The sequence below is a fragment of the Amblyraja radiata genome, chromosome 13 (assembly GCF_010909765.2).
Source record: "Amblyraja radiata isolate CabotCenter1 chromosome 13, sAmbRad1.1.pri, whole genome shotgun sequence".
Taxonomy (NCBI): Eukaryota; Metazoa; Chordata; class Chondrichthyes; order Rajiformes; family Rajidae; genus Amblyraja; species Amblyraja radiata.
Window position 1 is genome coordinate 35203449 of NC_045968.1, and position 22729 is coordinate 35226177.

The following is a 22729-nucleotide window of genomic DNA, read 5'->3' on the forward strand; positions in this document are numbered from 1 at the left end:
CCTCCTCTCCCCCTACCAACCCTCACGGTCCCTCAGATCCACACCAGCCGGTCTCCTCTCCATCCACAAGTCCAACCTCTGCAGTTTTGGGGACAGAGCCTTCTCCAGGGCAGCTCCCAGGCTCTGGAACTCCCTCCCCCAACTGATCCGCAATTCCGTGTCCCTCACCATCTTCCAGTCCCGCCTCAAGACCCATCTCTTCACCTCTGCCTATCCTTAGCCCCACGTCCCCCTCCCTTTTCATCTGTGCATTAATTGCCTCATATTGTGTTTTGAATTGTATTCTGTCTTTACTTTGTGTACTAGTCACGTCTCTACTATTTATTTCATTCCCCTTACATGTTTTTCCTCTACCTGCTAAATTTTTGTAAGGTGTCCTTGAAAGGCGCCCATAAATAAAATGTATTATTATTATTAATCATAACGACAGCCCATCAACTCAACGACTTCCTCAGAAGATTGATGAGATTTTGTAAGTCGGTGAATATTCTCTTGAACGTCTACAGGTGTAGGGCAAAGAGCAGAGGGCATGTTGACCGGTTGCATCACGGCCTGTTTCGGCAACTGGTTCGAACACCCAGGAACGAAGGAGATTACCAGATGTGGTGGAATCCGCCCGGTCCATCACTGGTACTGACCTGCCTTCCCATCGTGGAACTGATTTCTAGGTGTTGCTGTCGTCGCCGATCAACCGGACTTGCATTCCTTTTCCAGACGCACTTTATTTACTTGTGCACCAGGAGAGCAGTACAGTCCCAGTTACTGTAATACTCTGAAATTCCACGTGGAATCGTCAGTTTTTATACAGATTTTGACCGTGGAAATTGTGCACACTCTCTAATTTCTTATCATTGATCACATTACATTTTCAGAAATACTAATACAAATGCAATAATACTAATACAAATAAAACTACATGCTATTCAGTCGTTTATTGGTATTCAATTTTGGTGAGGATGACTATCAAGAACCTTGTGCTCTAGGTTATAGCTAGTTGTACCTCAAAGGACGCCTATCAAGAACCTTGTGCTGTACCTCAAAGGGTGACTATCAAAAACCTTGTGATGTACGGCTGGCTATCTTAACCCTTGCCATACTGGAGCTTCTGCACTGCTTCATTGACCTTCCCACTGTGGAAATGGTCTACAGGAGGTGCTGCTTCAAAAAGGCAGCCAGCATCATCAAGGACCCACACCACCCTGGCCTGCTCCCATTTCACTCCTCTCATCAGGTAAAGGGTATAGTAGTCTGAAAACAGTGTCCTCCAAGTTCAGGAACAGATTCTCCCCAACATCCATCCGTCCATTAAACACTGCAACCTCCAATTAAACTTCAAAATATGCCCTGTCTTGGTTGTGCTAGGGATTTCAGGCTTTTGTTTAGGTTTGCGCTAATAGTGGACTTTTTATTTATTAACCTTTTCAGTGTATGTTTATTTTATCTATGTATGTTTTTTTACATATCGATGCATAAGGTCATGTGATAGGAGTAGAATTAGGCTATTCGGCCCTTCAAGTCTCCTCCGCCATTCAATCATGGCTGATCTATCTCTCCTCCTAATCCCATTCTCCTGCCTTCTCCCCATAAAGCTCTGACACCTGCACTAATCAAAAATCTATCTATCTCTGCCTTAAAAATATCATGTTGTGGTCGCTACCTCCTAACGATTCCTTTACCTTGAGTTCCCTTATCAAATCCGGTTCATTACACAACACTAAATCCAGAATTGCCTTTTCCCTGGTAGACTCCACTACAAGCTGTTCTAAGAATCCATCTCAGAGGCACTCTACAAACTTCCTTTTCTTGGGGTCCAGTACCAACCTGATTTTCCAGGTCTACCTGCATATTGAAATCTGCCATGACCACCATAGCATTGCCTTTTTTACATGCCAATTTAATCTCCTGATGTAACTTGTACCCTATATCCTGGTTACTGTCTGGGGACCTGTAAATAACTCCCATTAGAGTATTTTTACCCTTATAATTTCTCAGCTCTATCCACAATGACAACATTTTCTGATCCTATGTCACCCCTCGCTAAGGACTGAATTTCATTCCTAACCAACAGAGCTTCCCCATCCCCTCTGCCCATCTTTCTGTCTTTCTGAAAGGACGTATAGCCCTGAATGCAAACATGTCTCTATGTTTATTATACATTAATACATATTATACATCCCTACTGGATGTATCTTTTTTAATCTATCTATTATGATATCCATTGAGTACTGGTTTTACAAGCCTATTGTTGTGTTGCAAGTATGAATTTCATTGTTCCATTTCAGTACATATGAAAATTAGACTTTAGAATTTAGAGATACAGCATGGAAACAGGCTCTTCAGCCCATCAAGTCTGCGCCGACCAACGATCACCCCGTATACTAGCACTATCCTACACCCTAGGGACAAGTTACAATTATACTGAAGCCTACAAACTAGTACGTCTTTGGAGCGTGGGGGGAAACCGGAGCACCCGGTGAAAACCCAAGCGTCACAGGCAGAACCTACAAACTTTATACAGACAGTACCTGTAGTCAGGATCGAACCTGGATCAAGAATCAAGAGTGTTTTATTGTCACATAATGTTTATGTTTTATTGCCAGACATAACAATGAAATTTGTACTTGCAGCAGCAGATATAAATATGTTAGCATAGTACTCTGTAAACAATACAATAAATTGTGAGGCAGCAACTCTACTGCTGCGCCACGATGCTGCCTACAATGAAATGCTTTTGACTCTTGAGATGTATGGAAATGCCAGTGTGCAGAAGAATCAATTGATCAGTGATGTTGCTGTTGGCAGGTGGATGGGGAAGTGACAGTGTTGCCTGTGTGGGTCACCCCAGATGTTCTCGTCGCTCGGACTGGGCAGTACGTGGTCCTCACCACCAGCTTTGGATTGCGGGTGAAGTTCAATGGCAAACATCGGGCTGAGGTCACTCTCCCCAATCTCTTCATGGCCAAGGTGTGTGGAATGTGTGGCAACTACAATGAAGACAGAAAGGATGATTTTCTGAATCCAGATGGAATAATGGAGCCTGATTCAGTCAGCTTGGGCAATAGCTGGCAGACACAAAATGACTCCAGGTACGATATAACCAAACTTTTAGGAACCTTTCCATTCCTTTCAACACCGTCATAGAGGTCCGTCACCGATTTTCCGGCAACTGGCCGTCCGGCACCTCCTTTAATGTAAATATGAGAGTGCACTTGAAATCCTCTCTGGAAGTCCCCCTGAAAATGTGGTGAGGTGGCCGATCTCGACCTCATCTACATTTTCCTCCTGTGGCTGGGGCTCTGGATCTCTGGATCTCTGGCCTGGCTGGAGGAGGTGGCAAATACGTTCCCATAGGCGACGTCCGCTGCCAATGGGCGGTTGGAATTCGCCCTCTCCGGCTGGGGCTCTGGAACTCCGGCACAACTGTTCCTATAGCTGACCTCCGAGGCCACCTTTATGGGTCGATATCTTGGCTGCCTGTTGGCCTAGGAGGAGCGTACTGATACCGTTGGACTCCTCTCATAGGCCGGGACCTCTGTTGGTCTGGCAAAATGGATAACAGTGCTCAGCTCTGGAACCAAGAGTGCAAGAGAATCACTGGTGTATCTGTCTTTCTAATTTCCATCATTGTGCCATTTGATGCACCATTGATACACCATAGAAAACGTACTGTTGGGTTGCATCACAGCTTGGTTTGAGAACAACTCTGCCCAAGCCCGCAAGAAATCGTAGAAAGTTGCGGAGGTGGTACAGTGTTTATCACAGTCTAGTCTTCCCACCGTAAATTCCGTCTACACTTCATGATGCATCAGGAATATAGCCAACATAATCAAAAACGTTATTCCCTCTTTTCCCCGCTGGCCTTGGGGGGGGGGGGGGGGGGGGGCCAAGATACAGAAGCTTGAAAGCGCGCACCGCTCTTCTCAGGCTTGTGAACGGTCTTTCTAAAAGCTTGGGTACTGTCCAATTCACCTCTACCCCATTGTGGACATTGGACTATTCTGCTCTACCTACTTTACTTGAGTTTGACGATTGTATTTATGCAGAGTATCAACTGATCTGATTAGTTAGCATGATTTTCACCGTACCTTGGTACACATGACAATAATAAACCTAAGTCTAAGCTTAATTTGCTTGCAGAAGTTTGAGCTCTGGTTTCCTCCCACATTCCAAAGACCTGCAGGTTTGTAGGTTAATTGGCTTCTGTAAATTATCCCTATTGTGCAGGATAGAACCAGTGAATGGGTGTAATCACTGGTCATGTGGACTCAGTGGGCCAAAGGGTCTGTTTTCATGCTATACCTGTAAACTAAATTAAATGAACTCATAGTGTCCTACAATACAGAAACAGGATCTTTAGCCCAACTCTTCCGTGCTGACCAAGATGCCCCATCTACACCAGCCCTAACTGCCTGCGTTTGGCCCACATCCCTCGAACCTTTCCTAGCTAGGTTTAAGTATTTCTCATTTGTGCTGCTGCTGTTTTTCCAGATGTGCTCCTGACATCGGCATCAGACCGAATTGCTCCATCGATGAAAAGCGCGACATAGAGAGTAAGGACTACTGTGGCATAATCCTGGATGTGCACGGTCCTTTCAAAGGGTGCCATTACATAATGAACCCAGAGGTTTACTTTGCTGACTGTGTGTACGACCTCTGTGCGTTAGGCATGGATCAGGAGTCTCTGTGCAGCAGTCTGGAGTCCTATGGAGATGCGTGCCAGTCAGAGGGGGCGATAGTGGAATCCTGGAGGAACGAGACCTTTTGCCGTAAGTGCTTTGCAGCAGACTGCCTGATCTTTCAATGTCACTCAGAGGAGATAAAGTTCATAGGTTATAGGAGCAGAATTAGGCCATTCGGCCCATCAACTCTACTCCGCCATTCAATCATGGCTGATCTATCTTTCCCTCTCAACTCCATTGTCCTGCCTTCTCCCCATAACCCCCGACACCAGTACTAATCAACTTTACAGTTACTGCGCAGAAATGGGCTCTTCGGCCCACCGAGACCGTGCCGACCAGCGATCACGCCCTACACTAGCACTGTCCTACGCACTAGGGACAATTTACAATATTTACCAAAACCAATTAACCTACTAACCCGCACGTCATTCATGTGTGAGAAAAAACCGGTGCACTTGGAGAAATCCCACATGGTCACAGGGAAAATATACAAACTCCATACAGACAGCATCCATTGTCAGGATCAGGCAAGGCAGCAGCTCTACCGCTGGGCCACTGTGTTGATCCGCAAGCAGTTAGAAACAGAGTTGGCACAGTGGGTACAGTGATAGTGTTGTTGCTTCACAGCACCATAGACCCGGGTTCAATCCTGATCAGGGGTGCTGTCTGTTTGGAGTTTAAACGTTTACCCTATGATCGCGTAGGTTTTTTCTGGGTGTCCCGGTTTCGTCTCACATTTCAAAAACGTGCAGGTTTTTAGATTAATTGGCTTCTATAAATTGTCCCTAGTGTGTTGAATAGAACTAGTGTACAGGGATCGCTAGTCAGTGTGGATTCAGTGGGACGAAGGGCCTGTTTCCATGCTGTATCTCTAAACTAAACTAAACTACATCGAGTTCTGCAGCACGAAACAGGTTCCTCAGCCCAACTTGTGCATGCTGACCACACTGCCCCATCTACCATAACCCCATCTGCCAATATTTGGCCCACATCCCTCTTAACCTTCTCTATGCATGTATCTGTCCAAATGTATTTTGAAATGTTGCTATGGTACCTGCATCAATTACCTACTGTTCATTCCATAGACCAACCACTCTCTGTGTGCAAACGTTGCCTTTCAGCCTTCTAATACATTTTTCCCCTCAACCTAAACCTATGTCCTCTGGTTCTTGTTACCCCTACCTGGATAAAAGACTGTATTCACTCCATCAATTCCCCTTCCGGTTTTACACCACCTCTATAAGATCCTGCGCTCCAAAGAATAAAGTCCTAGCCTGCCCAGTCTCTCCCTATAGCTCAGGCCCTTGAACCCTGGTAACATCATCGTAAATCTTCACTGCACTCCGTCCAATTTAATGACATAGTTATAAACTGTTTGACCAGTTATCTGTGAGGTGAGCGCTGATCGAAGGAATTCCAGGTTAAAGTAACGTGTGATTGTACGGATTGTCTTCACAGCGCTGGAGTGTGGAGCCAACAGTCACTATGAGCAGTGGGGCACGGCCTGTCCAGCAACTTGTGACGACCCACATGCTCCATCCAACTGCTTGGAGTCCAACGTGGAAGGATGCCTGTGCGACAGTGGTTACGTTCTCTCCAATGACAGTTGTGTGCCCGAACATCTGTGTGGCTGCTGGCATGATGGCAAGCACTACCCTGTGGGCAATGAGTTCTGGACCGATGATACCTGCTCAACTCAATGCCGCTGCCCTTCTGCGGGCAGTGAGCTGGTGTGCTGGAGCTCGACCTGCCCTGACGATTCACACTGCGGGATTGCGGATGGAGTGCCCGGTTGCTACCCACACACCTACGGTGTCTGTAGGGTCCACAATGATCCGCATTATAACACATTTGACAAGGAGACCCTTCACTTCATGGGTAGCTGTACCTACCTGCTGGCCAAGCTGTGTGTAAACTCCTCCTCACTTCCCTATTTCAACATCGAAGCGAAGAATGAACATCGCGGTAACGCTAAAGTGTCTTATGTTCAGAAAGTTCTGGTAGCAGCTCATGGTCACGAGGTGTGGATTGTCAAGAGTGAACGCCATCGCGTGCTGGTAAGCTTCTCACTGCAAGACTAAGTCTGCTAAACTACTTCACAATTTACCCATCTTTTATATGCTATCATCGTTTCCATAAAACTTTTAATTTGAACATAAGCTCAAGTTCTAGGAGCAGAATTAGGCCATTCGACCCATCAAGTATACTCCACCATTCAACCATGGCTGATCTATCTTTCCCTCTCAACCCCATTCTTCTGCCTTTGCCTCATTATCCCTGACACCCATACTAATCAAGAATCTGAAACAAAGATGTCAGTGACTGGGGATATATTGTGCAGTGTAACGGCAGTGAGTTCAATTAAGGTATCATTTTGTAGCGAGACTTGTCCCTCCCCGGTCGTTACTTCTTCTACCCGCTTGAAAGTGCACACCACCAGACTCGGGAGACGTGCTGCATGGAAACAGGCCCCTCGGCCTAACATCCTAGCTGATCCCCCGTCTACACTGGTTCAACCCACCCGAGTTTAGCTTATATCTCTCTAAACCTTTCCTATCCATGTACCTGTCCAAATATCTTTTAAATGTTGTTATAGTACCTGCCTCAACTAACTCATCTGGCAGCTTGTTCCATACACCCACCACCCTATCTGAGAAAAAGATTCCCCTCAGGTTCCTATTAAATCACCCCTCACCTTAAATCACTTAAATCAATAAATTGTCCTCTGGTTCTTGATTCCCCTACTCTGGGTAAAAGATCTTATACACCTCTGTAAGATCACCACTCAGCCTCCTGTACTCCAAGGAATAACTCCAAGAGCTTCTGAACAAATTAGAACCGGTATCGATGACCAAGCAAAGGTGGAGCCCACAATGGTCCATTGCTGGCTGTGGAAGAGGTGAAAACGAAGGGATGTAGGGATGACTAGAGCGGGGGATGAGTGGCGAGAGAGAGGGAATGCAAGAGTTTCTTTAAATTGGAGAAATCACATTCATAATACCACTGGGTTGAAGCTGGCCAAGCGCAATATGAGTGCTGTTCCTCCAATTTGCATGTGGCCTCACTCTGCCAGTGGAGGGGAGTCTAGTTGTTGAAGTGTGTTGTATGATGCAGGGTTTCATCTTGTGCTCAGGTCGATGAAGTGTGGACGACCCTCCCTGTCCGGCTGGCTGACGGTGCGGTGAGCGTGAGCAGGAGCGGCAGGTACGTGGTCCTGTCTACTGACTTTGGCCTGGACGTCTCCTACGACACTGACCACTCGGTGGAAGTGAAACTGCCCAGTACCTACTTTAACCAGACTTGCGGCATGTGCGGTAACTACAACGGACTGAGGAAGGACGACCGCGCGAAACGTGACGGGGAGCAAGCCAGAGATGACAACGAGCTGGGGAACAGCTGGAAGGTGTGGGCTGATGAACCAGGTTGTGACCCGGGCGAGGCAGAGGGGTGCCCACCCGCTGACGAGGAGCGGTACAGCGGCGACGCTTTCTGCGGCCTGATGACCAGTCAGCAGGGCCCGTTTGTGGACTGCCATTCTGTCATCAACCCCCATGGCCTGTTCGAAAGCTGCGTGGTTGAAATGTGCTTGTTGGAAGGACACCAAGAGGCGCTGTGCAATTCCCTGCAAACCTACACCGATGCCTGCAAGACTGTGGGAGTGAGCGTTCAACCCTGGAGGAACTCGACATTCTGCCGTAGGTGTTGTCTCATTGCCACCCTCGTTGGTCTAATGTTTGCCAGTTAGTGGCTTGGTGTGATGTTGCCTCAGAGAATTGCCCTCTGTTAGAACATAGGACCTAGAGCAGTGCAGCACAAGAACAGGACCTGCGGCCCGCAATATCTGTGCTGAACATGATGTCAAGACCAACTCTTATCTGATTGCATATGATCCATTTCCCTCCATTCCCTGCATATAGTCATAGTCATACAGCATGGAAACAGGCCCTTGGACCCAATTTGCTCATACCAACCACTATACCCCATCTACATTAGTCCCACCTGCCTGCGTTTGGCCCATATCCCACTAAACCCATCCTATCCATCTACTTGCCTAAACGTTTCCTAAACGTTGCGATAGTACTTGCCTCCACTACCACCTCTGGCTGTGTGTCCCATACACCCACCACCCTTTGTGTAAAAAAGGTACCCCTCAGATTCCCAGTATATGCTTCACCCCTCACTGTGAACCTTGCATCTTTCAAAAGAGGGTGGACCACTTAAAGGTTGTAATCTCCCACCCCTCTTTTATACTTTGAGGCACCTACCACCCTCTGTGTAAAAAAAAACCCCTGCCCCGCACCTCCTTTAAACTGCCCTTCTCACCTTCAAGTTACGCACTCCAGTCTTTGACATTCCCATCCTGGGAAGAAGATTCTGACTGCCTGCCCTATCTACAGCGTGTCTCATATTTTTATACACATTTATCAGGTCTCCCCACATTCTCCAGTGCTCAAGAGAAAACAATCCAAGTCTGCCCAATCTCTCCTTGCAGTTAATACCCCCAAACCAGGCAACTTTCTTATAAATCATCACTGCACCCTCAAAGCCTCCACATCCTTCTTGTATTGGGGTGACCAGAACTGCACGCAATACTCTAAATGCTGCATAACCAAAGTCCAGTAAAGTTGCATCGTGATGATCTGACTCTTGCCCTCAATGCCCCAACCGATGAAGGCAAGAACACCATAAGCTTTCTTTACCATTCTATCTACTTGCGTTGCAAATTTCAAGGCGTCTGGACTTGGACCCCAAGGTCCTTCGGCCCACTGACTCCATACTGGACCAGCAATCACCCATACATTAGTTCTATCCTACACACTAGGGACAATTTACAGAAGCCAATTAACCTACAAACCTGTGCGACTTTGGGATGTGGGAGGTCAGCTCTCTCTGGAGCTGTAAAGCTGCAAATGTGCCTCCCTGAGTTGTGTGAATCCAAGTGTGAAAAGTTTTGTTCCTTCTCTGCTTCCAGCTATCAAGTGTGAACCCAACAGCCATTACAACACGTGTGCCAGTGCATGCCCGGCCACTTGCTCTGACCGTTTTGCTTCAGAAAACTGCAGCAAACCTTGCGTGGAGGACTGTGAGTGTAACCACGGCTTTGTCGTCAGTGGGAGCGTATGTGTACCCGTCACCAACTGTGGCTGCACGCACAAGGGCAAGTACTACCAGGTAAGTCGGGCACGAGCGGGGAGCGCGTTGGTTTCTGTCGATACAAGGATCTGCATTCAATGCTGCGGCGCTGAAAGTAACCCTCGCTCTTTGTCAATCAGAAAGGGGAAATGTTCTGGGAAGAAGGATGTCGGGAGAGGTGCCACTGTGCTGGCAACGATCGAGTGGAGTGCGAGCCTGGATTTTGTGGAGCGGGAGAGGTTTGCAAAGTTCAAGGCGGCAATTTGGGATGTCAAAAAGTGGACACCGCCATCTGCCACGTGTACGGTGACCCACACTACACGACCTACGATGGGAAGCTTTACCATTACCAGGGTGCCTGCAATTATACCGTGACGGAGACCTGTGGGAATACATCTGTTCAATTCTCTGTGACCAGTAGAAATGAACACAGAGGTAGTCAAACGTGGTCGATCCTTAACTCTGTCGCCTTGCATCTGGAGAACCTCCACATCGCAGTGCGGAAGCATAAGCATGTTTATGTGAGTATTACATTCTGCTGTTGACACTTTTCAGCATTGATGTGGTGTTGGGGAAAGATCGCTGAGATTTTTTTAGTCTAGTTTCGAGATGCAACACAGAAACAGACCCTTTGACCGACCGAGTCCGCGCCGGCCAGTGATACCCATACACTAACACTGGGAGGAAACAAGAGCACCCGGAGAAAATCCACACGGTCACAGGGAGAACGTACAAACTCTGCACAGACAACCCCAAATGGTCAGGATCAAACCTGGATCTGTGGCATTGTGCGGCAGCAACTATACCACTGCGCCACTATGCCACCTGATGTTGGTAGTTTAGTTATTGGATAATTCAGTAATGCAACACAAGGTACAGGAGTAATTCAACGGGTCAGGCAGCATTAGTTTTAGTTTTAGGTTTTAGACACACAGCTTGGAAACAGGCTCTTTGGCCAACTGAGTCCATGTCAACCGACGATCACCCAGCCAGGCAGCTTCTCTGGGGACATGGACAGGCAACATTTTAGATTTGGGATCCTTCTTTGGACTGATTGTAGTAATGGGGAGAAAAGAGGTGGGGAGAATAGAGGTCCCTCTATTCCCTGCACTTCCAAATGGCTATCTAAAACCCTCTGAAACACCACTATTGTATATGCCTCCACCACCACCCCTGGCAGCACAATCCAGGGCCCCACCGCCCTTGTAAAAAATAATTCCTGGACTCGACCCATATCTCACCTGATGATCTCACAAACCATCTCAACGCCACCTTGTCTACCTCCCTTAACATTCTGGCCCCCCTCAAAACTAGAACCGTAACTTTTAACACATCTTCACCCTGGTACACACTTGCACTTCGTAAGCTGAAACAGACTGGTCGCCGACTTGAACGACTCACAAAGAAATCATCTCTCACAGTCCACCATGAAGCTTACAAACTCCACCTCACTGCCTACAAAGATGCCCTCATTGTTGCAAAATCTGCCTACCTCTCCTCCATATTCACTGATCCCTGCCTAAACCACAGAACCCTCTTCTCCACAGTGGGCAACCTCCTCAAGCCTCGAGCTAACACTCTCCCTACCTCTACCCCGGGTCTCTGCAACTCATTCCTCCACTTTTTCGCTGATAAAATCAGCACCATCTATCAATCTTTATCCCCTGTACCCGACTCCCCAGCATCTACTCCACCACCTATCAAGGCCCCTCCTTTCAACATCTCCACTGACCTCCTTACCCCTCCTCCACACTGCTTCCTCTCCCAGTTTGACCTGGTCACCCCTACTGAAATCTCCAAACTCATCAGCTCTTCCAAACCCACTACCTGCTCCCTCGACCCTCTCCCCTGCTCCCCTGCTGAAGTCCTGCCTCCCCGTTCTCTGCCCCTACCTCACTAATCTCTTCAACTCCTCATTGTCCCAAGGAATTGTCCCCTCCGCTTTCAAAACTGCTGCTGTCACACCAATCTTAAAGAAACCTGGTCTTGATCCCTCCTCTCTCATTAACTACCGCCCAATCTTAAACCTCCCCTTTCTTTCAAAAACCCTGGAGCGTATCGTTGCGTCACAACTTCATTCCCACCTCCTTGCGTATAACCTATTCGAACCCCTCCAATCTGGCTTTCGCCCCCTCCATAGCACAGAAACTGCTCTCCTCAAAGTCCTTAACGACCTCCTCACCTCTGCTGACACTGGTTCCCTCAACATCCTCATCCTCCTCGACCTGAGTGCAGCCTTCGATACAGTGAACCATAACATCCTGCTTACCAGACTTGGGGACCTTGGCATTGAAGGATCTGCACTCAGCTGGCTCTGTTCCTACCTTTCCAACAGATCCCACTTCATCTCTCTCCATAACCACACCTCTGCTACAGCCACAGTCACTCAAGGCGTTCCCCAAGGCTCCGTACTCGGCCCCCTCCTCTTCATCATCTACATCCTCCCCCTTGGTCAGATACTCCGCCACTTCAACCTGGACTTCCACTGTTACGCCGATGACACCCAGATCTACCTCGGCACCAAATCCCCCCACAACCCCCCCTCTCCCATATCAACTCCTGTTTGTCAGCTATAAAAACCTGGATGCAACATAACTTCCTCAAACTCACAGCGATAAAACAGAATTCCTCGTCATAGGCTCCAAATCCACACTCAGCAAAATCAATAACCCCACTCTCACCATTGACGGCACCACTGTCTCCCCATCTCCCCAGGCCCGCAACCTTGGCGTGATCTTTGATTCCACCCTCTCCCTTGAGCCTCACATCCGCCATGTCATTAAAACCTCCTTCTTTCACCTCCGCAACATCGCCAAAATCAGACCCTCTCTCACACCCGCTGCTGAAAGACTCATCCATGCCTTCATCTCCTCCTGACTGGACTACTGCAACTCACTTCTCCTTGGCATCAGCTCCACCTACATCAACTGACTCCAACTGGTCCAGAACGCAGCCGCCCGACTCATCACCCACACCAAATCCTGGCATCACATCACTCCAGTCCTCAAACAACTTCACTGGCTTCCCATCTCCCACCGGATCGCCTACAAAATCCTGGTCCTCACCTACAAAGCCCTCCACCATCTGGCCTCCCCATATCTCACTGACCTCCTCTCCCCCTACCAACCCTCACGGTCCCTCAGCTCAGATCCACATCAGCCGGTCTCCTCTCCATCCACAAGTCCAACCTCTGCAGTTTTGGGGACAGAGCCTTCTCCAGGGCAGCTCCCAGGCTCTGGAACTCCCTCCCCCAGCTGATCCGCAATTCCGTGTCCCTCACCATCTTCCAGTCTCGCCTCAAGACCCATCTCTTCACCTCTGCCTATCCTTAGCCCCACGTCCCCCTCCCTTTTCATCTGTGCTTGAATTGCCTCATATTGTGTTTTGAATTGAATTCTGTCTTTAATTTGTGTACTAGTCATGTCTCTACTATTTATTTCATTCCGCTTACATGTTTTTCCTCTACTTGCTAAATTTTTGTAAGGTGTCCTTGAGACTCTTGAAAGGCACCCATAAATAAAATTTATTATTATTATTATTCCTCCATTAAACATTTGCTCTCTCACTTTAGAACTATGTTCTCTAGTGTTGGACATTTCAACACTGGGGAAAAGGTCCTGACTGTCTACCCTATCTACGCCTCTCATAATTTTATAAACAAAGCTGAGAAGAGGTTTGAAAGTGACTGTAAAGCCAGAGGGAGTGATGGAGGTGGTAGGGCACTGGGGTGGGGGGGGGAGTGGAGATGGGACAATGGGAGAAATGGGTGCGCACTGGGGGAGGGAGGGTTGGGAAAGAAGAAATATAATGTGTCGGGGTGTTGCCTGAAATTGGAGAGTTCCGAGCTCATTAACTTCACTAACTGGTGATGTTTTGTGCAGGTTGATGGGGTGAAGATTGATCTCCCTGCGATGCTGTGCCTCCACTGTGAGGTGGCACGAGGTCCGTGCTGAGCCTTTGTGCAGGTGGTTTCTTCCTGACCGACAAAGCTTCTGTGTGTGCGCGAGGTGGTCACTACATTTACTTGGAAGGCAACGATGCAAACCAGGGACCGAGCCCATTGGTCGCCCTCCATGTGCAAACGGAGGGGCTTACTGCATGCGATTCTGGTACCACATGTACGGAGCGGCCCGAACTATGATGTTGAACGTTTACCAGGTTGACCATGGAATCGCGTACCTGGAGTGGTCGATGACTGGAAATCGGGCAACAGGTGGAATAGTGAGAACTATACTTCTACCTCTCTCCAAATTCACAGGTAATCTGCAGAATCAGTCATGAGGTCCCTCTGGATGGGGAAATCAGGGAATAAATGATCAAGCAGAGGCCATGTACACATTGTGACTGTGATCTAGTTTAGTTTGGGACAAACAACAGAAACATACAGTACCCTTCGACCACCGAGACCAACGCTGATCCGCAATCATTCTGTACACTAGTCCTTCCTACACACTAGGGGCAATTTACAATTTACAGACGCTTATTAATCAGTACATATGACAATTAGACTTTACACTGTAGAGATACAGCGTGGACACAGGCTCTTTGACCCACCAAGCTGACCAACGATCATCCAGTACACTAGTCTATACCTACACACTATAGTCAATTTACAGAGGCCAATTATCTGCAAACCTGCACAGCTTTAGAGTGTGGGAGGAGACCAGAAGCCCCCGGAGAAAATCCACGTGGTCACAGGGAGAATGTACAGACTTCCATGAGGCAGCACCCCTAGTCAGGATTGAACCCTGGTCTCTGGTGCTATAGGCAAGCAACTCTACCTCTGTGCCTGACTAGACTGCGCTGTGATACTGTGATCCTTTCTCTGACAGATCCTCCTTGAAGCAGTTCGTGGCATGACTACCGGAGTGATGTTGCTGTGGATGACATTTCCTTCCATGCCGGATGTTGTGGAGGTTGGTTTGACGTATATAGGAGTTCCTTTGGTTCTATCTCTTAAAAACCGGACGGTACTTATTCAAGCATTGGTGTCAGCGATGACGATCAATGTTACACTGATTCTCCCTCCTAATGCACAGTTGTCAGCACCCAGAAAGACCGTAAGACACAGTTACAGAATGAGGCCATTTAGCCCAGTAGGTCTATTCTATCATTCAACGGAGAAGGTACTGAGGGTTTGCCCACTTGTCCTAAACTCTTCCACTACTGGAAACATCTTCTCCACATCCACTCCATCTAGTCCTTTCATTATCTGATAGGCTTCAATGAGATCCCCTCCCTTCTAAACTCCAGGGAATATAGCCTTCAACACTACAAAATCTTCTAAGTAAATGGTGCCATAAATGTGCTTTACTAGAGTGTTGTCAAACAAATGTGTGACACTGAGGCATAAATGATATTCGAGCAAATGATCAAGAAATTACTCAAAAAGATACAAACTGCAGCAAATTGTTCAGGCAACATCTGTGGAGATGTGGAGAGAGAAGATGAACCAAGTTATTGGAATACTGTAAACAGCAGGAGAGTTGTTTAACTCTCAGGAAGACAACAAAAGTGATGTAAAAGTGATTTAAGGTGAGAGGGAAAGATTTAATAGGAAACTTTTTCACAGAGAGGTTTGGTGGGTATATGGAAGGAGCTGCCAAGGAAGGAAGCTGAGGCAGGTAAGATAACAACATGTAAAGGACCTTTGGACAGGTACATGGATAGGAATGGTTTAGAGGGATATCGACCAAATCTGGGTAGGTGGGACGTCTTGGAGTGTGGATGTGTATGCTGTATGAGTCTATGACTGTGGACACACTTTCTGTTCTCCCATCAGTGGGCTGGGAATGGGATCAAATGTGTTACTGTATGAAAGTTTAAGGTAGTGATACACTTCTAAGTCTGTTGCCATCTTTTGCCAACAGAGGGATGTGGCACAACAGCTGCCACCACCACCACCTCCTCAATGACAACCACCACTGCGAAGTCTGATACCATAGGTAAAAGGAAGCAATGTGCATGTGAATTGGACATTCATTGTGCTGCTTTTATTGGAGTGAAACAGAATGGTTCACCGCTGAGCGTCCTGCGCTTCAAGGAATAAAGTCCTATAGGTTGAGGTTCAGATTTATCATTGTCACATATACTGAGGATCAGGCAAATGCTTGCGATCCAATCAAATCATATCCATTGTTACAATCAAGTCAAACTCAACTGCAATAGGTAGAGCAAAGGGGAAGATATATAGAGTGCAGAATATACCTCTCAGCATTGTAATGCATCAGGTCCATAGACAATGTTCAATGTCTGCAGTGGGATAGAAGTGAATCAGGTAGAACCCTGGCTTATGGAAGGACCGTTCAGAAGCCTGAAAACAGCAGTAGAGATTACTCCGCACTTGCAGGTGGTGCGCCCTTTAAATCTTTGGTATTGTCTGTCAGACGGGAGCAGGTAGAAGAAGGAATGACTGGGTGGGTCAAGTCTTGGGATTATGTTGAGCATGGAGAGGGTAGAGAAAAGGTTTAGCAGAATGTTGCCTGGATTAAGGGATTATACCAATGAGGAGTGGTTAGGAAAATTTGGACTGTTTTCTCGATGACGCCCGAGGTTGAGGGGAGACTTGAGAAGTGTGTAAAATTATGAAAGCCATAGATGGGGTAGACAGTCAGAATCTTTTTCCGAGGGAATCTTTTTCCTATGCCCTCTAGTATTTGATATTTCCTGGAATATTAAACACTAGAGGGCATAGCTTTAAGGTGAGAGGAGCAAAGTTTAAAGGAGAAGTGGGTTCTTTTAGTTTAGAGTTTAGAGATACAGCGCGGAAACAGGCCCTTCGGCCCACCGGGTCCGCGCTGACCAGCTATTCCTCGCATATTAACACTATCCTGCACACACTAGGGGCAATTTTTACATTTAGCAAGACAATTAACCTACATACCTGTACATCTTTGGAGTGTGGGAAACCGAAGATCTCAGAGAAACCCACGTAGTCTCAGAGATAATAAGTGGCAGGAATGCGCTGCTGGGGTGGTGGTGGAGGCAGATGCAATGTGGCATTTAAGAGGCTTTTAGGTCAACGCATGGATGTAAGGAAATGGAGGGATATGGATCATGTGGAGACAGAGGCAATTAGTTTAACTTGGCATCGTTCAGCATGGACATTGGGGGCTGAGGGGCCGTTCCTGTGCTGCACTGGTTTATGCTTTAAGTTCAGATAGATGCTCGATGGTGGATGACTGAGATACATTGGTAGATGACCATACTTCACTTTCCTTACAGTTCGTGCCACTTGCAGTGCCTCAGGAGATCCTCACTACAACACGTTTGACACGCGTGTTCATCACTTCATGGGAACGTGCACATACGTGCTCTCTAAGCTGTGCAACAGATATTCAGGCCTCCCTTACTTTGAGGTGTCAGCCACAAATGAGCATAGAGGGGCCAACACCAAAGTGTCCTACATTAAATCCGTGCACGTGGCTGTACACAACAACACAGTTTCAATCATGAAAAATCGTAAAGTCCTGGTGAGTAGTTTTATTCAGCTTTTTATTGTTCAAAACTAATACAGTACTTACCTTAGCATTCTGCTTTTCCACTGATGATCAGTCTGGAGATGTTGGTGATTGGGTAAAACAGAGGCACAAAGTGCTGGAGGAACTCAAGTGGGTCAGGCAGCATCTGTGCAGGAAATGGACAGGCAATGTTTTGATTCGAGACCCTTCTTCACTCTTTGTCTAGTCCATGCCCTGGGCACATGATGGGACAATGAATGAATAGTTTATTATCACGTGACACGTCACAGGGAAATTCTTTGTTTTGCACGCACTTAACTGAACTAATACAAGGAACCTAACTAATCTAAGAGAGAGAAATAAGGAACTGCAGATGCTGGTTCACAAAAAAAACACAAAGTGTTGGCGTAATCTAGTGGGTCAGGCAGCATCAGTGGAGGGAATGGGCATGTGACGTTTCAGGTTGGGACTTCGATATAGAAAGGGGGGGGGAGAAAGCTGGAAGGAGGCGGGGGCAAGACAAAACCTAGTAAGTAATAGGTGGATATGTGAGGATAGGGAGCTTTGATTGGCAGATGGGTCGATAAAGGCAAGAGATGGGAAGAAGACAAAAGGATGTGAGATAAGGAGAGAAGTGGTGTGAAATGTGAAGCCAGAGGAAAGGATACAGGTGGAAGGGGGTGGGGAGAAGTGTAAAGAGGGAGCGATGTAGTGGGAGAAATGGGTGTAAATTACCACCAGTGTGTAGGGAATGGATGATAAGGTGGGGATAAGGTACAATTAGTGTGAACGTGTGATCAATGTCCGCGTGAACTCGGTGGATCTGTTTGCACGCTGTATCTCTAAACTACACAAAACTAAACTGTCAGCCAACAGCAGATTTTCTTTCTTGAAAACCATTACCAAAGTAGGTAGATTCTTACGGAGATCTGTTGGTTCCATAATCACATACTTAAAAATAACTTATTATATAATTAATGGAAATTAAATTTCCAGGTTGACGTTGGGGATTTGAATTTGTGTGTCTATAAAATCAGTTAAGGTCTTTGAAGGTTCATGAACATTACCATTGTATAACATATGTATGTTAGACTTTACTTCAGACTTTAGAGATACAGCGCCGAAACAGGCCCTTTGGGCCACCAGAGCACCCGGAGAAAAACCACACGGTCACGGGGTGAATGTACAAACTCCGTACCGTCTGAACCCGTAGTCAGGATTGAACCCGTGTCTCTGACCCTGTAAGACAGCAACTCTACTGCTGAGTCGCTGTGCCGTCTTGCGCTCCATTTGTTAAGGTCACGTGAAAATTGTTGATGTCGAGTGGGATTATTTAATTGCGATCCCTTGCTCTTAAATAAATTGTGGCTTTTTTGTTCTGTTCCACAGCTGAATGGAGAAAGGGTAAACCTGCCCGTGTCGATCAAGGACCTTCTGGTGGTACGGATAAGCGGTGGCTACGTTTTACTGGAGACTAACTTTGGCTTGTTGGTGAGGTTTGATGGTCACCACCATGTAGACGTGTCCGTGTCCGTCCACATATTCTGGACTGCTTTGTGGTCTGTGTGGTAAGCCGATACTTGTAATCATTCAAAAACCTCCCTCACGTGTATCCACCTATCATTCACCAGTCCTGCCCCTCCTCTCTTCCAGCTTTCTTCCCACCTCCAGGCTCAATCAGTCTGAAGAAGGGTCCTGACCCGAAATGTCACCTATGTATGTTCTCCAAAAATGTGCTTGACCCACTGGGTTACTCCAGCAGTTTGAGTCTTTTCTTATAATGATTTGATGGCCGCAGAGTGTATGCAAACCTTTTTATGTCTTTAAATTTAGGAGTGGTATTAGTTTTTAACTGCCAAACAACTGTTTGGAGTAAAGAATCCAAGCCTGTCCAACCTCTCCCTGTAACTAATACTTCTAAATTCAGGTATCATTCTGGTAAACTTTGTCTGCACCCTTTCTAAAGCCTCCACATCCTTCCTGTAATGGGGGCGACCAGAACTTCACACAATACTCCAGATTCAGCCAGACTAAAGTCCTATAAAACTGCAACATGATTTCCTGACTCTTATACTCAATGCCCGACCAATAAACACATGTAGGCCATATGCCTTTTTTTAGCACTAAGCAATAAATTTCATATGCTACCAATCCGCCTATCACCCTGTGTGTATTTCTTTAACAAATCATGTTTACCAGACTCTTGTACTCTTAACATGTTACTGGTGACATTCGTTGTATATTTATTACTCAATAATTATCAAAAACTGTGGTGCAATGGCACAACAGATAGAGCCACTGCCTTATAGCGCCAGGGTCCAGGGTTTGATCCTGACCTCGGGTGCTGTCCATGTGGAGTTTGCAGCTTCTCCTTGTGACTGTGTGGGTATCCCCTGGCTGCTCAGGTTTCTTCACACATCTGAAAGGCTTGTAGGTTAATTGGCCATGCTAAATTATTCCTAGTGCATAGGTGAGTGGTAGAGTCACAAAGTTATTGAAGGGATTGTGGCAGAAATAAAATGGGATTAGTGTAGGATTAGTGTAAATGATGCATAACAGTTGTCATGGTGGGCTAAAGGGTGTGTTTCAGAGCTGTATTATTCCATGGCTCAAAGACTTACTTTGTACCAGATGTCGTTATATTTCAACCAGTGCTGAGAAATCTATTTTGACACAATCGGTTGATAATTTATGGATTAAAGCATTTTCAACTGTATTATTACAAACATTAGAAATGGAAAAGACATTTCACGGAGGAACCCTTCATTGTCACAGTATACTTAGTTTTAGTTTTAGGGACACAGCTTGGAAGCAGTCCCTTCGGCACACTGAGTCCACGTCGACCAGCGATCACCCCATTCGCACTTGTTCTATCCCACACACTAGGGACAATTTACAGAAGCCAATTAACCTGCAAATTTACTCGTCTTTGGGATGTGGGAGGAAACTGGAGCACCCGGAGGAAACCCACGCGGTCACAGGGAGAACGTACAAACTCCGTACAGACAACACCCGAGATCAGGATCGTACCTGGGTCTCAGGTGCTGTGAGGCAGCAGCTCTACCGTTGCTCCACTGTGCAGCACATTTCCAACAGCATTATTGCAAACATTAGAAATGGAAAAGACATTGTCAGAGCATACTGTCATCAAGAATTGAGCAAATTTCAAAGGATCAATGGAAACTTTTTTTTGTATGATTTAGGTAACTACAACGGTGACCCTAATGATGACATTATTATGCCCAATGGCAGTCTTGCAGCAGACTCTAATATGCTTGGAGAGAGTTGGCAAGTCGATAACGGAGAAACTGAGTAAGTGTGCGCAGCTTTACCACCAATTGATTAATTGATTGCATTGTTTAATTAAAAGAAACGGCAAGGAAACAGGCCCTTTGGCCCACAGAGCCCATGCTGACCATCGATCACCCGTTTACTCTAGTTCTATGTTATCCCACTTTTTAATCCACTCCCTACACACTAGGGGGCAATTTACAGAGGGCCAATTAACCTTCAAACCAGCACGTCTTTGGGATGTGAGAGGAAACCGGAGCACCCGTAGGTAACCCACATGGCCACAGGGGGAACGTGCAAACTCCACACAGACATCATCCGGGGTCAGGATGGAATCCGTGTCTCTGGTGCTGTGAGGCAGTACTGTGCCTCTGTGTTGCCCCAATGGTTCTTTATTGTCCATACCTAGGTACAGTGAAATTCCTTTTTTGCAAACAGTTCAGTAAAAATCTTACTGTACACAGGATAGACACAAAAAGCTGGAGTATCTCAGCGGGACAGGCAGCATCTCCGGAGAGAAGGAAAGGGTGATGTTTTGGGTTGAGATCCTTCTTCAGACATAGGCAAAATCATATTTAAGTACAAGAGTGTAAGATAGTCGATTACACTGAGGCAATACACAAGAATCACCACGTTTTTGACACCATTTTGTACCATTCATGTTTCAAAGTTAAAAATGTAGAGTCTTGAATTGGCCATAAAGGCCCACTGTCCTGGCGGCGGCACTGAATCAGAGTTGTAGGGGTCGGACAGTCCAGGCGATGTTGTCGATGTTCTCCACCACTGCTCCGATGCTCCGTGCCGCTGAATGCTGTGTCTGGTCCGCGTGCTTGGCATCTTGGAGCGGCACCCAATCTAATAGAATCCCAGGCTTTTGCAGGGCCTCCAACGGCCCACCACTGACACCTCGACCTGGACATATTTCTCATTGCAATTGTTTCTTTTATTTGCTCATTTAGATGTAATCATGGCGGGAGCGGCTTTCAATGTGATCCAGCTGATAAGGAGAATGCAGAAAAAGATACTGCTTGTGGGATGATTACAGATCCAACAGGTAGGCATAAAAAAATGAAGCAACCAGTTCCAACAGATAATGTAAATAAAAGCTGTAACCAAACAATTCCCAGAATGATCTCAAGCTGATAATAGTGGGATGTAATTCAATTTTTGCAATTCAATGAAGCAATTTCTTCATTCCACAAGTACATTTTCGTGGTCTGTGTGGTTCAGTACATTTTTCACCCCTGAGAATATGATAAATATTCCCACTATGACAAGACACGCTCCTTATTTATGGAAAGCACTAGAGATTTAGTGGACAAATGGAAAATAAGCCATAGGTTGAAGAATTCTAATTCAGCAGAATAATGAATGTGTGTAAGTATGTTGTAGGTGGAATCTAACAGAGATTTGGGAAATTTAAGATTTATATCCCAGTTATTAAGATTCATAAACTAACCTAAATTTTGTAGTGGTATATAAAATTATGAAGGAGATTGATGGGGTGAATACCCAGGGTAGGGGATATCGAGAACCCAGAGGACATGGGTTTAAGGTGAGAGGGTAAACATTTAATCGGAACCAGAGAGGGTGGTGGGAATATGGAATGAGCTCCCAGAGGAGGTAGTTGAGGCAGGTACAATACCTACATTTAAAAGACACTTGGACAGGTACATTGATAGGAAAGGTTAAACTAAATATGACGATAAACTAAACTAAACTCTTTGTGTCTTTTTTTTCTAAATTTGGTTGTCTGGAATAACGTTCTGAATTGGAAATTTCCAATTTAAATTTAAATATTTTTCTCTCAGGAATATTTAAAGAATGCCACGAGAAAGTTCCTCCCAAGAATTACTTTGACAACTGTGTCTATGATGTGTGCGCTGAAGGAGGGCTGTCGACGTCACTTTGTTTAGCCCTGCAAACCTATGCTGCCTTGTGCACACAAGCTGGAGTGTGTGTAGAATGGAGAAACAACACGTTATGCTGTAAGTTATACTCTGCTGTACATCGCCAATGTCTATCCTGTCCAAAAGGCCAAAACAAATCTTCAGTCACTTCATATTCCCTCAAACTATTTTGGAACATCAGAAAAGTAATGAAAAAATGAGTGAAATTATTGGTGTTATCAAGTGATATATTCACCAACAGCATGCTCACCTATGC

The 22729-nt window shown here is 46.3% G+C and overlaps 1 protein-coding gene across 1 annotated transcript in view; it reads left to right on the plus strand.

Moving 5' to 3' along the window:
* LOC116979482 overlaps positions 1 to 22729 on the plus strand; it is a 114210-nt gene that overhangs the window by 25698 nt on the left and 65783 nt on the right. Inside the window, 15 exon segments of the mRNA XM_033030996.1 lie at positions 2803 to 3086; positions 4489 to 4766; positions 6138 to 6736; positions 7813 to 8374; positions 9652 to 9851; positions 9953 to 10333; positions 13694 to 13758; positions 14661 to 14728; positions 15683 to 15757; positions 17037 to 17284; positions 18662 to 18802; positions 18804 to 18840; positions 20476 to 20584; positions 21523 to 21617; positions 22375 to 22551. Of these exon segments, the coding sequence (XP_032886887.1) occupies positions 2803 to 3086; positions 4489 to 4766; positions 6138 to 6736; positions 7813 to 8374; positions 9652 to 9851; positions 9953 to 10333; positions 13694 to 13758; positions 14661 to 14728; positions 15683 to 15757; positions 17037 to 17284; positions 18662 to 18802; positions 18804 to 18840; positions 20476 to 20584; positions 21523 to 21617; positions 22375 to 22551 (3319 nt within the window).